This window comes from Oncorhynchus tshawytscha, unplaced genomic scaffold (assembly GCF_018296145.1).
Source record: "Oncorhynchus tshawytscha isolate Ot180627B unplaced genomic scaffold, Otsh_v2.0 Un_scaffold_3215_pilon_pilon, whole genome shotgun sequence".
Lineage (NCBI taxonomy): Eukaryota > Metazoa > Chordata > Actinopteri > Salmoniformes > Salmonidae > Oncorhynchus > Oncorhynchus tshawytscha.
Genome location: NW_024609515.1, coordinates 42,501 through 62,500, shown reverse-complemented (window position 1 = coordinate 62,500; position 20,000 = coordinate 42,501). Strand labels below are relative to the sequence as shown.

General features: G+C 42.7%; 1 protein-coding gene and 1 long non-coding RNA gene across 2 annotated transcripts in view; one reads left to right on the top strand and one right to left on the bottom strand.

Moving 5' to 3' along the window:
• LOC112238770 (general transcription factor 3C polypeptide 1) overlaps window positions 1-20,000 on the top strand; it is a 103,885-nt gene that overhangs the window by 48,883 nt on the left and 35,002 nt on the right. Inside the window, 6 exon segments of the mRNA XM_042315650.1 lie at window positions 1,728-1,800; window positions 12,583-13,227; window positions 13,358-13,374; window positions 14,672-14,817; window positions 15,623-15,720; window positions 18,169-18,265. Of these exon segments, the coding sequence (XP_042171584.1) occupies window positions 1,728-1,800; window positions 12,583-13,227; window positions 13,358-13,374; window positions 14,672-14,817; window positions 15,623-15,720; window positions 18,169-18,265 (1,076 nt within the window).
• On the bottom strand, window positions 724-941 carry LOC121844999. Its single transcript, XR_006082264.1, has 2 exons — window positions 825-941; window positions 724-785 (listed from the first exon to the last, which is right to left on the bottom strand). It is a non-coding gene; the product is annotated as an uncharacterized LOC121844999 (long non-coding RNA).

Here is a 20,000-nt window from a genome sequence, read left to right as displayed (position 1 = left end):
GATGGTTGTTACCCTGGAACCTGACTGTTCAGTAGCTGAGATGGTTGTTACCCTGCTACCTGGAACCTGACTGTTCAGTAGCTGAGATGGTTGTTACCCTGCTACCTGGAACCTGACTGTTCAGTAGCTGAGATGGTTGTTACCCTGCTACCTGGAACCTGACTGTTCAGTAGCTGAGATGGTTGTTACCCTGCTACCTGGAACCTGACTGTTCAGTAGCTGAGATGGTTGTTACCCTGGAACCTGACTGTTCAGTAGCTGAGATGGTTGTTACCCTGCTCCCTGGAACCTGACTGTTCAGTAGCTGAGATGGTTGTTACCCTGCTACCTGGAACCTGACTGTTCAGTAGCTGAGATGGTTGTTACCCTGGAACCTGACTGTTCAGTAGCTGAGATGGTTGTTACCCTGGAACCTGACTGTTCAGTAGCTGAGATGGTTGTTACCCTGGAACCTGACTGTTCAGTAGCTGAGATGGTTGTTACCCTGGAACCTGACTGTTCAGTAGCTGAGATGGTTGTTACCCTGGAACCTGACTGTTCAGTAGCTGAGATGGTTGTTACCCTGGAACCTGACTGTTCAGTAGCTGAGATGGTTGTTACCCTGGAACCTGACTGTTCAGTAGCTGAGATGGTTGTTACCCTGGAACCTGACTGTTCAGTAGCTGAGATGGTTGTTACCCTGCTACCTGGAACCTGACTGTTCAGTAGCTGAGATGGTTGTTACCCTGCTACCTGGAACCTGACTGTTCAGTAGCTGAGATGGTTGTTACCCTGCTACCTGGAACCTGACTGTTCAGTAGCTGAGATGGTTGTTACCCTGGAACCTGACTGTTCAGTAGCTGAGATGGTTGTTACCCTGCTACCTGGAACCTGACTGTTCAGTAGCTGAGATGGTTGTTACCCTGCTACCTGGAACCTGACTGTTCAGTAGCTGAGATGGTTGTTACCCTGGAACCTGACTGTTCAGTAGCTGAGATGGTTGTTACCCTGGGAACCTGACTGTTCAGTAGCTGAGATGGTTGTTACCCTGCTACCTGGAACCTGACTGTTCAGTAGCTGAGATGGTTGTTACCCTGGAACCTGACTGTTCAGTAGCTGAGATGGTTGTTACCCTGGAACCTGACTGTTCAGTAGCTGAGATGGTTGTTACCCTGGAACCTGACTGTTCAGTAGCTGAGATGGTTGTTACCCTGCTACCTGGAACCTGACTGTTCAGTAGCTGAGATGGTTGTTACCCTGGAACCTGACTGTTCAGTAGCTGAGATGGTTGTTACTACCTGGAACCTGACTGTTCAGTAGCTGAGATGGTTGTTACCCTGCTACCTGAACCTGACTGTTCAGTAGCTGAGATGGTTGTTACCCTGGAACCTGACTGTTCAGTAGCTGAGATGGTTGGTACCCTGCTACCTGGAACCTGACTGTTCAGTAGCTGAGATGGTTGTTACCCTGGAACCTGACTGTTCAGTAGCTGAGATGGTTGTTACCCTGGAACCTGACTGTTCAGTAGCTGAGATGGTTGTTACCCTGCTCCCTGGAACGTGACTGTTCAGTAGCTGAGATGGTTGTTACCCTGCTACCTGGAACTTGACTGCTCAAGTCTCTCTCTCCCCCCAGTCCCAGGTCTCAAGTCTCTCTCTCTCTCTGTCCCAGGTCTCAAGTCTCTCTGTCCCAGGTCTCAAGTCTCTCTCTCTCTCTCTCTCTCTCTCTCTCTCTCTCTCCCCCCCCAGTCCCAGGTCTCAGCAGGTCTTTGGGGTACCAGCCTAAGATGCCTCGTCTGAGACTGACACACACCTTCTTGTGGTACGTACCAGTATTACCCTTAAACTAACTAGTCCCACAGTCAGTATTACCCTTAAACTAACTAGTCTCACAGTCAGTATTACCTTTAAACTAACTAGTCTCACAGTCAGTATTACCCTTAAACTAACTAGTCTCACAGTCAGTATTACCTTTAAACTAACTAGTCCCACAGTCAGTATTACCCTTAAATTAACTAGTCCCACAGTCAGTATTAGCCTTAACTAGTCCCACAGTCAGTATTACCCTTAAACTAACTAGTCCCAGAGTCAGTATTAGCCTTAACTAGTCCCAGAGTCAGTATTAGCCTTAACTAACTAGTCCCAGAGTCAGTATTAGCCTTAAACTAACTAGTCCCAGAGTCAGTATTACCCTTAAACTAACTAGTCCCAGAGTCAGTATTACCCTTAAACTAACTAGTCCCAGAGTCAGTATTACCTTTAAACTAACTAGTCCCAGAGTCAGTATTACCTTTAAACTAACTAGTCCCAGAGTCAGTATTACCTTTAAACTAACTAGTCCCAGAGTCAGTATTACCTTTAAACTAACTAGTCCCAGAGTCAGTATTACCTTTAAACTAACTAGTCCCAGAGTCAGTATTACCCTTAAACTAACTAGTCCCAGAGTCAGTATTACCCTTAAACTAACTAGTCCCACAGTCAGTATTACCCTTAAACTAACTAGTCCCACAGTCAGTATTACCCTTAAACTAACTAGTCCCACAGTCAGTATTACCCTTAACTAGTCCCAGAGTCAGTATTAGCCTTAACTAGTCCCAGAGTCAGTATTAGCCTTAACTAGTCCCACAGTCAGCATTACCCTTAAACTAACTAGTCCCACAGTCAGTATTACATTTAACTAGTCCCACAGTCAGTATTACCCTTAACTAGTCCCACAGTCAGTATTACCCTTAACTAGTCCCACAGTCAGTATTACCCTTAACTAGTCCCAGAGTCAGTATTAGCCTTAACTAGTCCCGGAGTCAGTATTAGCCTTAACTAGTCCCACAGTCAGTATTACCCTTAACTAGTCCCACAGTCAGTATTACCCTTAACTAGTCCCACAGTCAGTATTACCCTGAACTAGTCCCACAGTCAGTATTACCCTGAACTAGTCCCGGAGTCAGTATTAGCCTTAACTAGTCCCACAGTCAGTATTAGCCTTAACTAGTCCCACAGTCAGTATTAGCCTTAACTAGTCCCAGTCAGTATTAGCCTTAACTAGTCCCACAGTCAGTATTAGCCTTAACTAGTCCCGAGTCAGTATTAGCCTTAACTAGTCCCAGTCAGTATTAGCCTTAACTAGTCCACAGTCAGTATTAGCCTTAACTAGTCCCACAGTCAGTATTAGCCTTAACTAGTCCCACAGTCAGTATTAGCCTTAACTAGTCCCACAGTCAGTATTAGCCTTAACTAGTCCCACAGTCAGTATTAGCCTTAACTAGTCCCACAGTCAGTATTAGCCTTAACTAGTCCCACAGTCAGTATTACCCTTAACTAGTCCCACAGTCAGTATTACCCTTAACTAGTCCCACAGTCAGTATTAGCCTTAACTAGTCCCGGAGTCAGTATTAGCCTTAACTAGTCCCACAGTCAGTATTAGCCTTAACTAGTCCCACAGTCAGTATTAGCCTTAACTAGTCCCACAGTCAGTATTAGCCTTAACTAGTCCCACAGTCAGTATTAGCCTTAACTAGTCCACAGTCAGTATTAGCCTTAACTAGTCCCACAGTCAGTATTAGCCTTAACTAGTCCCACAGTCAGTATTAGCCTTAACTAGTCCCACAGTCAGTATTAGTATTAGTCCTTATTACTAACTAGTCCCACAGTCAGTATTAGCCTTAACTAGTCCCACAGTCAGTATTAGCCTTAACTAGTCCCACAGTCAGTATTAGCCTTAACTAGTCCCACAGTCAGTATTAGCCTTAACTAGTCCCACAGTCAGTATTAGCCTTAACTAGTCCCACAGTCAGTATTAGCCTTAACTAGTCCCACAGTCAGTATTAGCCTTAACTAGTCCCACAGTCAGTATTAGCCTTAACTTCCAAGTCTAGTCCCACAGTCAGTATTAGCCTTAACTAGTCCCACAGTCAGTATTAGCCTTAACTAGTCCCACAGTCAGTATTACCCTTAACTAGTCCCACAGTCAGTATTACCCTGAACTAGTCCCGGAGTCAGTATTAGCCTTAACTAGTCCCGGAGTCAGTATTAGCCTTAACTAGTCCCAGAGTCAGTATTAGCCTTAACTAGTCCCAGAGTCAGTATTAGCCTTAACTAGTCCCAGAGTCAGTATTAGCCTTAACTAGTCCCAGAGTCAGTATTAGCCTTAACTAGTCCCAGAGTCAGTATTAGCCTTAACTAGTCCCAGAGTCAGTATTAGCCTTAACTAGTCCCAGAGTCAGTATTAGCCTTAACTAGTCCCAGAGTCAGTATTAGCCTTAACTAGTCCCAGAGTCAGTATTAGCCTTAACTAGTCCCAGAGTCAGTATTAGCCTTAACTAGTCCCGGAGTCAGTATTAGCCTTAACTAGTCCCAGAGTCAGTATTAGCCTTAACTAGTCCTTCAGTATTAGCCTTAACTAGTCCCAGAGTCAGTATTAGCCTTAACTAGTCCCACAGTCAGTATTAGCCTTAACTAGTCCTTAACTAGTCCCACAGTCAGTATTAGCCCTGAAACTTAACTAGTCCCACAGTCAGTATTAGCCTTAACTAGTCCCACGGTCAGTATTAGCCTTAACTAGTCCCACAGTCAGTATTCCCACAGTAGCCTTAGCCTCCCTTAACTAGTCCCACAGTCAGTATTAGCCTTAACTAGTCCCACAGTCAGTATTAGCCTTAACTAGTCCCACAGTCAGTATTAGCCTTAACTAGTCCCACAGTCAGTATTACCCTTAAACTAACTAGTCCCACAGTCAGTATTAGCCTTAACTAGTCCCACAGTCAGTATTACCCTTAACTAGTCCCGGAGTCAGTATTAGCCTTAACTAGTCCCGGAGTCAGTATTAGCCTTAACTAGTCCCACAGTCAGTATTAGCCTTAACTAGTCCCACAGTCAGTATTAGCCTTAACTAGTCCCACAGTCAGTATTAGCCTTAGCCTAGTCCCAAGTCTATTAGTCTGGTCCACAGTCAGTATTAGCCTTAACTAGTCCCACAGTCAGTATTAGCCTTAACTAGTCCCACAGTCAGTATTAGCCTTAACTAGTCCCACAGTCAGTATTAGCCTTAACTAGTCCCACAGTCAGTATTAGCCTTAACTAGTCCCACAGTCAGTATTAGCCTTAACTAGTCCCACAGTCAGTATTAGCCTTAACTAGTCCCACAGTCAGTATTAGCCTTAACTGGTCCCACAGTCAGTATTAGCCTTAACTAGTCCCACAGTCAGTATTAGCCTTAACTAGTCCCACAGTCAGTATTAGCCTTAACTGGTCCACAGTCAGTATTAGCCTTAACTAGTCCACAGTCAGTATTAGCCTTAACTAGTCCACAGTCAGTATTAGCCTTAACTAGTCCCACAGTCAGTATTAGCCTTAACTAGTCCCACAGTCAGTATTAGCCTTAACTAGTCCCACAGTCAGTATTAGCCTTAACTAGTCCCACAGTCAGTATTAGCCTTAACTAGTCCCACAGTCAGTATTACCCTTAAACTAACTAGTCCCACAGTCAGTATTAGCCTTAACTAGTCCCACAGTCAGTATTAGCCTTAACTAGTCCCACAGTCAGTATTAGCCTTAACTAGTCCCACAGTCAGTATTAGCCTTAACTAGTCCCACAGTCAGTATTAGCCTTAACTAGTCCCACAGTCAGTATTAGCCTTAACTAGTCCCACAGTCAGTATTAGCCTTAACTAGTCCCACAGTCAGTATTAGCCTTAACTAGTCCCACAGTCAGTATTAGCCTTAACTAGTCCCACAGTCAGTATTAGCCTTAACTAGTCCCACAGTCAGTATTAGCCTTAACTAGTCCCACAGTCAGTATTAGCCTTAACTAGTCCCACAGTCAGTATTAGCCTTAACTAGTCCCACAGTCAGTATTAGCCTTAACTAGTCCCACAGTCAGTATTAGCCTTAACTAGTCCACAGTCAGTATTAGCCTTAACTAGTCCCACAGTCAGTATTAGCCTTAACTAGTCCCACAGTCAGTATTAGCCTTAACTAGTCCACAGTCAGTTTAGCCTTAACTAGTCCCACAGTCAGTATTAGCCTTAACTAGTCCCACAGTCAGTATTAGCCTTAACTAGTCCCACAGTCAGTATTAGCCTTAACTAGTCCCACAGTCAGTATTAGCCTTAACTAGTCCCACAGTCAGTATTAGCCTTAACTAGTCCCACAGTCAGTATTAGCCTTAACTAGTCCCACAGTCAGTATTAGCCTTAACTAGTCCCACAGTCAGTATTAGCCTTAACTAGTCCCACAGTCAGTATTAGCCTTAACTAGTCCCACAGTCAGTATTAGCCTTAACTAGTCCCACAGTCAGTATTAGCCTTAACTAGTCCCACAGTCAGTATTAGCCTTAACTAGTCCCACAGTCAGTATTAGCCTTAACTAGTCCCACAGTCAGTATTAGCCTTAACTAGTCCCACAGTCAGTATTAGCCTTAACTAGTCCCACAGTCAGTATTAGCCTTAACTAGTCCCACAGTCAGTATTAGCCTTAACTAGTCCCACAGTCAGTATTAGCCTTAACTAGTCCCACAGTCAGTATTAGCCTTAACTGGTCCACAGTCAGTATTAGCCTTAACAGTCCCAGTCAGTATTACCCTATTAGCCTTAACTAGTCCCACAGTCAGTATTAGCCTTAACTAGTCCCACAGTCAGTATTACCCTTAAACTAACTAGTCCCACAGTCAGTATTAGCCTTAACTAGTCCCACAGTCAGTATTAGCCTTAACTAGTCCCACAGTCAGTATTAGCCTTAACTAGTCCCACAGTCAGTATTAGCCTTAACTAGTCCCACAGTCAGTATTAGCCTTAACTAGTCCCACAGTCAGTATTAGCCTTAACTAGTCCCACAGTCAGTATTAGCCTTAACTAGTCCCACAGTCAGTATTAGCCTTAACTAGTCCCACAGTCAGTATTAGCCTTAACTAGTCCCACAGTCAGTATTAGCCTTAACTAGTCCCATTAGCCTTAGTCAGTATTAGCCTTAAACTAGTCCCACAGTCAGTATTACCCTTAAACTAACTAGTCCCACAGTCAGTATTAGCCTTAACTAGTCCCACAGTCAGTATTAGCCTTAACTAGTCCCACAGTCAGTATTAGCCTTAACTAGTCCCGAGTCAGTATTAGCCTTAACTAGTCCCGGTATTAGTCAGTATTAGCCTTAACTAGTCCCACAGTCAGTATTAGCCTTAACTAGTCCCAGGTCAGTATTAGCCTTAACTAGTCCCACAGTCAGTATTACCCTTAACTAGTCCCACAGTCAGTATTAGCCTTAACTAGTCCCACAGTCAGTATTAGCCTTAACTAGTCCCACAGTCAGTATTAGCCTTAACTAGTCCCACAGTCAGTATTACCCTTAACTAGTCCCACAGTCAGTATTACCCTGAACTAGTCCCACAGTCAGTATTACCCTGAACTAGTCCCACAGTCAGTATTAGCCTTAACTAGTCCCGGAGTCAGTATTAGCCTTAACTAGTCCCACAGTCAGTATTAGCCTTAACTAGTCCCACAGTCAGTATTAGCCTTAACTAGTCCCACAGTCAGTATTAGCCTAGTCAGTATTAGCCTTAACTTAACTAGTCCCACAGTCAGTATTAGCCTTAAACTAACTAGTCCCACAGTCAGTATTAAACTAGTCCCACAGTCAGTATTAGCCTTAACTAGTCCCGGAGTCAGTATTAGCCTTAACTAGTCCCACAGTCAGTATTAGCCTTAACTAACTAGTCCCACAATCAGTATTACCTTAACTAGTCCCAGTCAGTATTAGCCTTAACTAGTCCCGAGTCAGTATTAGCCTTAACTAGTCCACAGTCAGTCCCTTAAGTCCAGTCAGTATTAGCCTTAACTAGTCCCACAGTCAGTATTAGCCTTAACTAGTCCCACAGTCAGTATTAGCCTTAACTAGTCCCACAGTCAGTATTAGCCTTAACTAGTCCCACAGTCAGTATTAGCCTTAACTAGTCCCACAGTCAGTATTAGCCTTAACTAGTCCCAGTCAGTCAGTATCAGTATTAGCCTTAACTAGTCCCACAGTCAGTATTAGCCTTAACTAGTCAGTCAGTATTAGCCTTAACTAGTCCCACAGTCAGTATTAGCCTTAACTTCCCAGTATTAGCCTTAACTAGTCCCACAGTCAGTATTAGCCTTTAACTTAACTAGTCCCACAGTCAGTATTAGCCTTAACTAGTCCCACAGTCAGTATTAGCCTTAACTAGTCCCACAGTCAGTATTAGCCTTAACTAGTCCCACAGTCAGTATTAGCCTTAACTAGTCCCACAGTCAGTATTAGCCTTAACTAGTCCCACAGTCAGTATTAGCCTTAACTAGTCCCACAGTCAGTATTAGCCTTAACTCAGTCCTTAACTAGTCCCAGTCAGTATTAGCCTTAACTAGTCCCACAGTCAGTATTAGCCTTAACTAGTCCCACAGTCAGTATTAGCCTTAACTAGTCCCACAGTCAGTATTAGCCTTAACTAGTCCCACAGTCAGTATTAGCCTTAACTAGTCCCGGAGTCAGTATTAGCCTTAACTAGTCCCAGAGTCAGTATTAGCCTTAACTAGTCCCACAGTCAGTATTAGCCTTAACTAGTCCCACAGTCAGTATTAGCCTTAACTAGTCCCACAGTCAGTATTAGCCTTAACTAGTCCCACAGTCAGCATTACCCTTAAACTAACTAGTCCCACAGTCAGTATTACATTTAACTAGTCCCACAGTCAGTATTACCCTTAACTAGTCCCACAGTCAGTATTAGCCTTAACTAGTCCCACAGTCAGTATTAGCCTTAACTAGTCCCGGAGTCAGTATTAGCCTTAACTAGTCCCAGAGTCAGTATTAGCCTTAACTAGTCCCAGAGTCAGTATTAGCCTTAACTAGTCCCACAGTCAGTATTAGCCTTAACTAGTCCCACAGTCAGTATTAGCCTTAACTAGTCCCGGAGTCAGTATTAGCCTTAACTAGTCCCGGAGTCAGTATTAGCCTTAACTAGTCCCGGAGTCAGTATTAGCCTTAACTAGTCCCGGAGTCAGTATTAGCCTTAACTAGTCCCACAGTCAGTATTAGCCTTAACTAGTCCCGGAGTCAGTATTAGCCTTAACTAGTCCCACAGTCAGTATTAGCCTTAACTAGTCCCGCAGTCAGTATTAGCCTTAACTCAGTATCCCGTCCCAGTCAGTATTAGCCTTAACTAGTCCCGAGTCAGTATTAGCCTTAACTAGTCCCACGAGTCAGTATTAACCCTGAAACTAACTAGTCCCACAGTCAGTATTAGCCTTAACTAGTCCCACAGTCAGTATTAGCCTTAACTAACTAGTCCTTAACTAGTCCCAGTCAGTATTAGCCTTAACTAGTCCCACAGTCAGTATTAGCCTTAACTAGTCCCACAGTCAGTATTAGCCTTAACTAGTCCCGAGTCAGTATTAGCCTTAACTAGTCCCAGAGTCAGTATTAGCCCTTAACTGGTCCCAGTCAGTATTAGCCCTTAACTAGTCCCGGAGTCAGTATTAACTAGTCCCTCAGTAAACTTAACTAGTCCCACAGTCAGTATTAGCCTTAACTAGTCCCACAGTCAGTATTAGCCTTAAACTAACTAGTCCCACAGTCAGTATTACCCTTAACTAGTCCCGGAGTCAGTATTACCCTTAACTAGTCCCGGAGTCAGTATTACCCTGAAACTAACTAGTCCCATGGTCAGTATTAGCCTTAACTAGTCCCGGGGTCAGTATTAGCCTTAACTAGTCCCACAGTCAGTATTAGCCTTAACTAGTCCCACAGTCAGCATTAGCCTTAACTAGTCCCACAGTCAGTATTAGCCTTAACTAGTCCCACAATCAGTATTACCCTTAACTAGTCCCGGAGTCAGTATTACCCTTAACTAGTCCCGGAGTCAGTATTACCCTTAAACTAACTAGTCCCACAATCAGTATTACCCTTAACTAGTCCCGGAGTCAGTATTACCCTTAACTAGTCCCGGAGTCAGTATTAGCCTTAACTCCCTCAGTATTAGCCTTAACTAGTCCACAGTCAGTATTAGCCTTAACTAGTCCCACAGTCAGTATTACCCTTAACTAGTCCCACAGTCAGTATTAGCCTGAAACTAACTAGTCCCACGGTCAGTATTAGCCTTAACTAGTCCTTAAGGTCCCACAGTCAGTATTAGCCTTAACTAGTCCCACAGTCAGTATTAGCCTTAACTAGTCCCACAGTCAGTATTAGCCTTAACTAGTCCCACAGTCAGTATTAGCCTTAACTAGTCCCAGAGTCAGTATTAGCCTTAACTAGTCCCAGAGTCAGTATTAGCCTTAACTAGTCCCAGAGTCAGTATTAGCCTTAACTAGTCCCAGAGTCAGTATTAGCCTTAACTAGTCCCAGAGTCAGTATTAGCCTTAACTAGTCCCACAGTCAGTATTAGCCTTAACTAGTCCCACAGTCAGTATTAGCCTTAACTAGTCCCACAGTCAGTATTAGTCAGTATTCAGCCTTAACTAGTCCCACAGTCAGCATTAGCCTTAACTAGTCCCACAGTCAGTATTAGCCTTAACTAGTCCCACAGTCAGTATTAGCCTTAACTAGTCCCACAGTCAGTATTAGCCTTAACTAGTCCCACAGTCAGTATTAGCCTTAACTAGTCCCACAGTCAGTATTAGCCTTAACTAGTCCCACAGTCAGTATTAGCCTTAACTAGTCCCACAGTCAGTATTAGCCTTAACTAGTCCCGGAGTCAGTATTACCCTTAACTAGTCCCACAGTCAGTATTACCCTTAACTAGTCCCACAGTCAGTATTACCCTTAAACTAACTAGTCCCACAGTCAGTATTACCCTGAACTAGTCCCGGAGTCAGTATTAGCCTTAACTAGTCCCAGAGTCAGTATTAGCCTTAACTAGTCCCACAGTCAGTATTAGCCTTAACTAGTCCCGGAGTCAGTATTAGCCTTAACTAGTCCCAGAGTCAGTATTAGCCTTAACTAGTCCCAGAGTCAGTATTAGCCTTAACTAGTCCCAGAGTCAGTATTAGCCTTAACTAGTCCCAGAGTCAGTATTAGCCTTAACTAGTCCCACAGTCAGTATTAGCCTTAACTAGTCCCACAGTCAGTATTAGCCTTAACTAGTCCCACAGTCAGTATTAGCCTTAACTAGTCCCACAGTCAGTATTAGCCTTAACTAGTCCCACAGTCAGTATTAGCCTTAACTAGTCCCACAGTCAGTATTAGCCTTAACTAGTCCCACAGTCAGTATTAGCCTTAACTAGTCCCACAGTCAGTATTAGCCTTAACTAGTCCCACAGTCAGTATTAGCCTTAACTAGTCCCACAGTCAGTATTAGCCTTAACTAGTCCACAGTCAGTATTAGCCTTAACTAGTCCCACAGTCAGTATTAGCCTTAACTAGTCCCACAGTCAGTATTAGCCTTAACTAGTCCCACAGTCAGTATTAGCCTTAACTAGTCCCACAGTCAGTATTAGCCTTAACTAGTCCCACAGTCAGTATTAGCCTTAACTAGTCCCACAGTCAGTATTAGCCTTAACTAGTCCCACAGTCAGTATTAGCCTTAACTAGTCCCACAGTCAGCATTAGCCTTAACTAGTCCCACAGTCAGTATTAGCCTTAACTAACTAGTCCCACAGTCAGTATTACCCTTAAACTAACTAGTCCCACAGTCAGTATTACATTTAACTAGTCCCACAGTCAGTATTACCCTTAACTAGTCCCACAGTCAGTATTACCCTTAACTAGTCCCACAGTCAGTATTACCCTTAACTAGTCCCACAGTCAGTATTAGCCTTAAAGTCTAACTAGTATTAGCCTTAACTCCCGGGTCAGTATTAGCCTTAACTAGTCCCGGAGTCAGGAGTCAGTATTAGCCTTAACTAGTCCCGGAGTCAGTATTAGCCTTAACTAGTCCCGGAGTCAGTATTACCCTTAAACTAGCTAGTCCCACAGTCAGTATTACCCTTAACTAGTCCCACAGTCAGTATTACCCTTAACTAGTCCCACAGTCAGTATTACCCTGAAACTAACTAGTCCCACGGTCAGTATTAGCCTTAACTAGTCCCACAGTCAGTATTAGCCTTAACTAGTCCCACAGTCAGTATTAGCCTTAACTAGTCCCACAGTCAGTATTAGCCTTAACTAGTCCCACAGTCAGTATTAGCCTTAACTAGTCCACAGTCAGTATTAGCCTTAACTAGCCTAGTCAGTATTAGCCTTAACTAGTCCCACAGTCAGTATTAGCCTTAACTAGTCCCACAGTCAGTATTAGCCTTAACTAGTCCCACAGTCAGTATTAGCCTTAACTAGTCCCACAGTCAGTATTAGCCTTAACTAGTCCCACAGTCAGTATTAGCCTTAACTAGTCCCACAGTCAGTATTAGCCTTAACTAGTCCCACAGTCAGTATTACCCTTAAACTAACTAGTCCCACAGTCAGTATTTGCCTTAACTAGTCCCGGAGTCAAGTTACTTTTCTCTTTGTTCGGATGAATAAAGTATTTTGGATTTAATTACATTTATTGTTCTAGTAAAACTAGTATTTCATGCCACACAGTGTGTACTGGGCAACGTAAGGGGGTTCAGTTACAAAAGTAATGAAGTCAGAGAAACACTTGTTTATCATTGATCAAATGTCTTCCTAGGTATCTGGTCTACGGACACCCCCTGAGACACCCCTCTACCCCCACTCCCCCTGACCTCCACAACACCTCCAGCTCTATCGTCCTCCCCACTGATAACCCCACCACCCCCAGTAACCCCTCACAACCCCAAACTACACACCCTGACGACACCCATCCTTCTAGCTCTGAACACACAGACCTCCCCACCTCAACCCCCAAAACACAGACTCCCCAATCCCCAGAACTCAGACCTCTCCACCTCAACCCCCGAAACACAGACTCCCCCAATCCCCAGAACTCAGACCTCTCCACCTCAACCCCCAAAACACAGACTCCCCCAATCCCCAGAACTCAGACCTCCCCACCTCAACCCCCAAAACACAGACTCCCCAATCCCCAGAACTCAGACCTCCCCACCTCAACCCCCCCCCAAACACAGACTCCCCCAATCCCCAGAACTCAGACTTCCCCACCTCAACCCCCCAAAACACAGACTCCCCCAATCCCCAGAACTCAGACCTCCCCACCTCAACCCCCCGAAACACAGACTCCCCCAATCCCCAGAACTCAGACCTCTCCACCTCAACCCCCCGAAACACAGACTCCCCCAATCCCCAGAACTCTGACCTCCCTGACACCCAGAGCCCACCCACTGACAACGCTGCAGTAAGTGACCCCACCTCCACAGAGGGACAGCCAGGCCTGACCCCTGACCCGGAAGTGATGTCATCGCTGGCTGAGGAAGGGCAGGACGTGATCAATCTGACAGATGTTGGACATGACCCTGACATGAAAGGTACATTTCCTGTTTTGGTGCTATAATGTGTGAATGAATGCTAACCTCTCCTGTTATTGGTTACTATAATATGTGAATGAATGCTAACCTCTCCTGATATTGGTTACTATAATATGTGAATGAATGCTAACCTCCCCTGTTATTGGTTACTATAATATGTGAATGAATGCTAACCTTCCCTGTTATAGCTACTATAATATGTGAATGAATGCTAACCTCCCCTGTTATTGGTTACTATAATATGTGAATGAATGCTAACCTTCCCTGTTATAGCTACTATAATATGTGAATGAATGCTAACCTCCCCTGTTATTGGTTACTATAATATGTGAATGAATGCTAACCTCCCCTGTTATTGGTTACTATAATATGTGAATGAATGCTAACCTCCCCTGTTATTGGTTACTATAATATGTGAATGAATGCTAACCTCCCCTGTTATTGGTTACTATAATATGTGAATGAATGCAAACCTCCCCTGTTATTGGTTACTATAATATGTGAATGAATGCTAACCTCTCCTGTTATTGGTTGCTATAATATGTGAATGAATGCTAACCTCCCCTGTTATTGGTTACTATAATATGTGAATGAATGCTAACCTCCCCTGTTATTGGTTACTATAATATGTGAATGAATGCTAACCTCTCCTGTTATTGGTTGCTATAATATGTGAATGAATGCTAACCTCCCCTGTTATTGGTTACTATAATATGTGAATGAATGCTAACCTCCCCTGTTATTGGTTACTATAATATGTGAATGAATGCTAACCTCCCCTGTTATTGGTTACTATAATATGTGAATGAATGCTAACCTCCCTGTTGAATTAACCTCCCCTGTTATTGGTTACTATAATATGTGAATGAATGCTATAATATGTGAATGAATGCCCCTGTTATTGGTTACTATACTATGTGAATGAATGCTAACCTCCCTGTTATAGCTACTATAATATGTGAATGAATGCTAACCTCTCCTGTTATTGGTTACTATAATATGTGAATGAATGCTAACCTCTCCTGTTATAGCTACTATAATATGTGAATGAATGCTAACCTCCCTGTTATTGGTTACTATAATATGTGAATGAATGCTAACCTCTCCTGTTATAGCTACTATAATATGTGAATGAATGCTAACCTCTCCTGTTATAGCTACTATAATATGTGAATGAATGCTAACCTCCCTCTCCCCCTCTACCCCCCTCTCCCCTCGCCCCTCCTCTCCTCTCCTCGCCCCTCTTCTCCTCTCCTACCCCTCCCTCTCCCTCTCCTCCCCTCCTCCCCCCCCCCTCTCTCCTCCCCTCCCTAGTCTATGTAGATGAGGTGTCTTGGAGGAGGTTCATACCCCCGGCTCCGGTCCACAGAGAGTTTGGTCCAGGCTGGGCCCTGACCTCTGATGTTGTTCTCTGTCTGCCTCTCTCCATCTACATTCAGATTATACAGATATCCTTCAAGGTACACACACACACACACACACACACACACTCACTCTCTAACACACACACACTCTCTAACACACACACACACACACACTCTCACTCACTCACTCACTCACTCACTCACTCACTCACTCACTCACTCACTCACTCACTCACACACACACACACACACACACACACACACACACACACACACACACACACACACACACACACACACACACACACACATTTTTCAAACAGTAGTGCCACCTCTTACTTAATCTGTCTCTGTCTCACTCTCTCTGTCTCACTCTCTGTCTCTCTCTATGTCTGTCTGTCTGTCTCTCTCTCTCTCTCTCTCTCTCTCTCTCTCTGTGTGTCTCTGTCTCTCTCTCTCTCTCTCTCTCTCTCTCTGTCTCTCTGTCTCTCTGTGTGTGTCTGTCTGTCTCTCTCTCTCTCTGTCTCTGTCTCTCTCTCTGTGTGTGTCTCTCCCTCTCTCTCTCTCTCTCTCTCTCTGTGTGTCTCTCTGTCTCTGTCTCTCTCTGTCTTTCTCTCTCTCTGTCTCTCTGTGTGTGTGTGTGTGTCTCTGTCTGTCTTTCTCTGTGTCTCTCTCTCTCTCTGTGTGTCTGTGTCTCTGTGTGTCTGTGTCTCTGTGTGTCTGTGTCTCTGTGTGTCTGTGTCTCTGTGTGTCTGTGTCTCTGTGTGTCTCTCTGCCTCTGTGTCTCTCTGTCTCTCTCTTTGTGTCTGTGTGTGTCTCTGACTCTCTGTGTCTCTGTCTCTCTGTGTCTTTCTGTCTCTGTGTCTCTGTATGTCTGTCTCTCTCTGTCTCTGTGTGTTAGGTGGATGGTTTGGAGGAGTATCTGAACGACCCAGTGAAGCAGCACTACCTCATCAGGTTCCTGCCTTCTAGGATGAAGACCCAACTACTGCACAAACGGTGACACACACACTAGTTAAATATACACACACACTAGTTAAATACACACACACACACTAGTTAAATACACACACACACACTAGTTAAATACACACACACACACACACACTAGTTAAATATACACACACACACTAGTTAAATATACACACACACACTAGTTAAATACACACACACACACTAGTTAAATACACACACACTAGTTAAATATACACACACACACTAGTTAAATATACACACACACACTAGTTAAATATACACACACACACTAGTTAAATATACACACACACTAGTTAAATACACACACACACTAGTTAAATACACACACACTAGTTAAATATACACACACACTAGTTAAATATACACACACAAACACTAGTTAAATATACACACACACACTAGTTAAATATACACACACACTAGTTAAATATACACACACACTAGTTAAATACACACACACACTAGTTAAATACACACACACTAGTTAAATATACACACACTAGTTAAATACACACACACTAGTTAAATATACACACACTAGTTAAATACACACACACACTAGTTAAATATACACACACTAGTTAAATACACACACACACACACACACTAGTTAAATACACACACACACTAGTTAAATACACACACACACACACACACACTAGTTAAATACACACACACACTAGTTAAATACACACACACACACTAGTTAAATACACACACACACACTAGTTAAATACACACACACACACTAGTTAAATACACACACACACTAGTTAAATATACACACACACACTAGTTAAATACACACACACACACTAGTTAAATATACACACACACACTAGTTAAATACACACACTACACACACACTAGTTAAATATACACACACACACTAGTTAAATATACACACACACACTAGTTAAATACACACACACACTAGTTAAATATACACACACACACTAGTTAAATATACACACACACTAGTTAAATATACACACACACACTAGTTAAATATACACACACACACTAGTTAAATATACACACACACACTAGTTAAATATACACACACACACACACTAGTTAAATATACACACACACACTAGTTAAATATACACACACACACTAGTTAAATATACACACACACACTAGTTAAATATACACACACACACTAGTTAAATATACACACACACACTAGTTAAATATACACACACACACTAGTTAAATACACACACACACACACTAGTTAAATACACACACACACACACTAGTTAAATATACACACACACTAGTTAAATATACACACACACACACTAGTTAAATATACACACACACACTAGTTAAATATACACACACACACTAGTTAAATATACACACACACACACTAGTTAAATATACACACACACACTAGTTAAATATACACACACACTAGTTAAATATACACACACACACTAGTTAAATACACACACACACTAGTTAAATATACACACACACACACTAGTTAAATATACACACACACACTAGTTAAATATACACACACACACACTAGTTAAATATATACACACACACACACTAGTTAAATATACACACACACACACTAGTTAAATATACACACACACACTAGTTAAATACACACACACACTAGTTAAATACACACACACTAGTTAAATACACACACACACTAGTTAAATATACACACACACACTAGTTAAATATACACACACACACACTAGTTAAATACTGCACACACACACACACTAGTTAAATATACACACACACACACTAGTTAAATACACACACACACTAGTTAAATACACACACACTAGTTAAATATACACACACTAGTTAAATATACACTAGTTAAATATACACACACACACACTAGTTAAATATACACACACACTAGTTAAATATACACACACACACTAGTTAAATATACACACACACACTAGTTAAATATACACACACACACTAGTTAAATATACACACACTAGTTAAATATACACACACTAGTTAAATATACACACACTAGTTAAATATACACACACTAGTTAAATATACACACACACACTAGTTAAATATACACACACACACTAGTTAAATATACACACACACACTAGTTAAATATACACACACACACTAGTTAAATATACACACACACACACTAGTTAAATATATACACACACACACACTAGTTAAATATACACACACACACTAGTTAAATACACACACACACTAGTTAAATACACGCACACACTAGTTAAATACACGGACACACTAGTTAAATATACACACACACAAGTTAAATACACACACACGGGGTGACGTGATTTGTTCATTTATTTCTGTCGCCCAATTACAAACGGTCGCGTAAAGACCCTCTTTGCGTCGTCCAATCAGAAGAAGCCATAACAGGAAGTGTCGTTGATATATTTCCTGTTTCTATCTATCATCCAGGAAGTACATCTTTAGTTTCCATGACAGCATGCAGCGTCTGATTTTCATGGGTCTGCTGCAGTTTGGCCCGGTGGAGAAGTTCCAAGACAAAGACCAGGTACCTCATCTTGCACAAATACATCAATTACACATGTCAAGTCCAGTATATGGGGTACTTCGAGCGGCTGTGGTCCGGTGCCACACGGATCTTTAGGTGTGCAAAGCGCTGCGTGAACGCTGTAGGGTCCTGTGCCTTATATAATGTCAGAAAGCTTCGTCCGTCTCGTCTCTGCTTCCACTCTGAGCGGAGCTTCCTTGAAGTGTCAGGTTTCAGAACCCAGATTTGCATAGGGAGTGATGTCACGTTTTCTGGCCTATCCAGATAAGGAATAGTGTCAGGTTTCAGAACCCAGATTTGCATAGGGAGTGATGTCACGTTTTCTGGCCTATCCAGATAAGGAATAGTGTCAGGTTTCAGAACCCAGATTTGCATAGGGAGTGATGTCACGTTTTCTGGCCTATCCAGATAAAGAATAGAGTGTCCTCTTGCTCTGTACCAGAACCAATGGTGACACGTCTGGCGATCCAACCATTATGGTTTCATCGTGGTGTGATATTCTCAGACAGATTTGGATAGGGAGTGATTCACGTTTTCAAAATGCCTAAATGATTCCAGATAAAGAATAGATTTCCTCTTGCTCTGTACCAGCCAATGGTGTGACGGCAGATGAACGGTGACCCGTCTGGCGAGTCCAACCATTATGGTTTCATCGTGGTGTGATATTCTCAGACAGATTTGGAGCTTCACGACTCGAACAAAATGCTAAATGATTCCCTAGAATTTTTTTAACAAGAATACTTTCTCTTAGAGAGACAAATCACGTTGTGCTTCAAGCTGAAGTTATAACGAGTCTGCACGCGTCTCAAATCAAATTGTATTTGTCACCTGTGCTGAATACAACAGGTACATTTCACCTTACAGTGAAATGCTGAATACAACAGGTGTAGTAGACCTCACAGTGAAATGCTGAATACAACAGGTGTAGTAGACCTCACAGTGAAATGCTGAATACAACAGGTGTAGTAGACCTTACAGTGAAATGCTGAATACAACAGGTGTAGTAGACCTTACAGTGAAATACAACAGGTAGTAGACTGAATACAACAACAGGTGTAGTAGACCTTACAGTGAAATGCTGAATACAACAGGTGTAGAGACCTCACAGTGAAATGCTGAGTACAACAGGTGTAGTAGGCCTCACAGTGAAATGCTGAATACAACAGGTGTAGAGACCTTACAGTGAAATGCTGAGTACAACAGGTGTAGTAGGCCTCACAGTGAAATGCTGAATACAACAGGTGTAGTAGACCTCACAGTGAAATGCTGAATACAACAGGTGTAGAGACCTTACAGTGAAATGCTGAGTACAACAGGTGTAGTAGACCTTACAGTGAAATGCTGAATACAACAGGTGTAGTAGACCTTACAGTGAAATGCTGAATACAACAGGTGTAGTAGACCTCACAGTGAAATGCTGAATACAACAGGTGTAGTAGACCTTACAGTGAAATGCTGAATACAACAGGTGTAGTAGACCTTACAGTGAAATGCTGAATACAACAGGTGTAGTAGACCTCACAGTGAAATGCTGAATACAACAGGTGTAGTAGACCTCACAGTGAAATGCTGAATACAACAGGTGTAGTAGACCTTACAGTGAAATGCTGAATACAACAGGTGTAGTAGACCTTACAGTGAAATGCTGAATACAACAGGTGTAGTAGACCTTACAGTGAAATGCTGAGTACAACAGGTGTAGAGACCTTACAGTGAAATGCTGAATACAACAGGT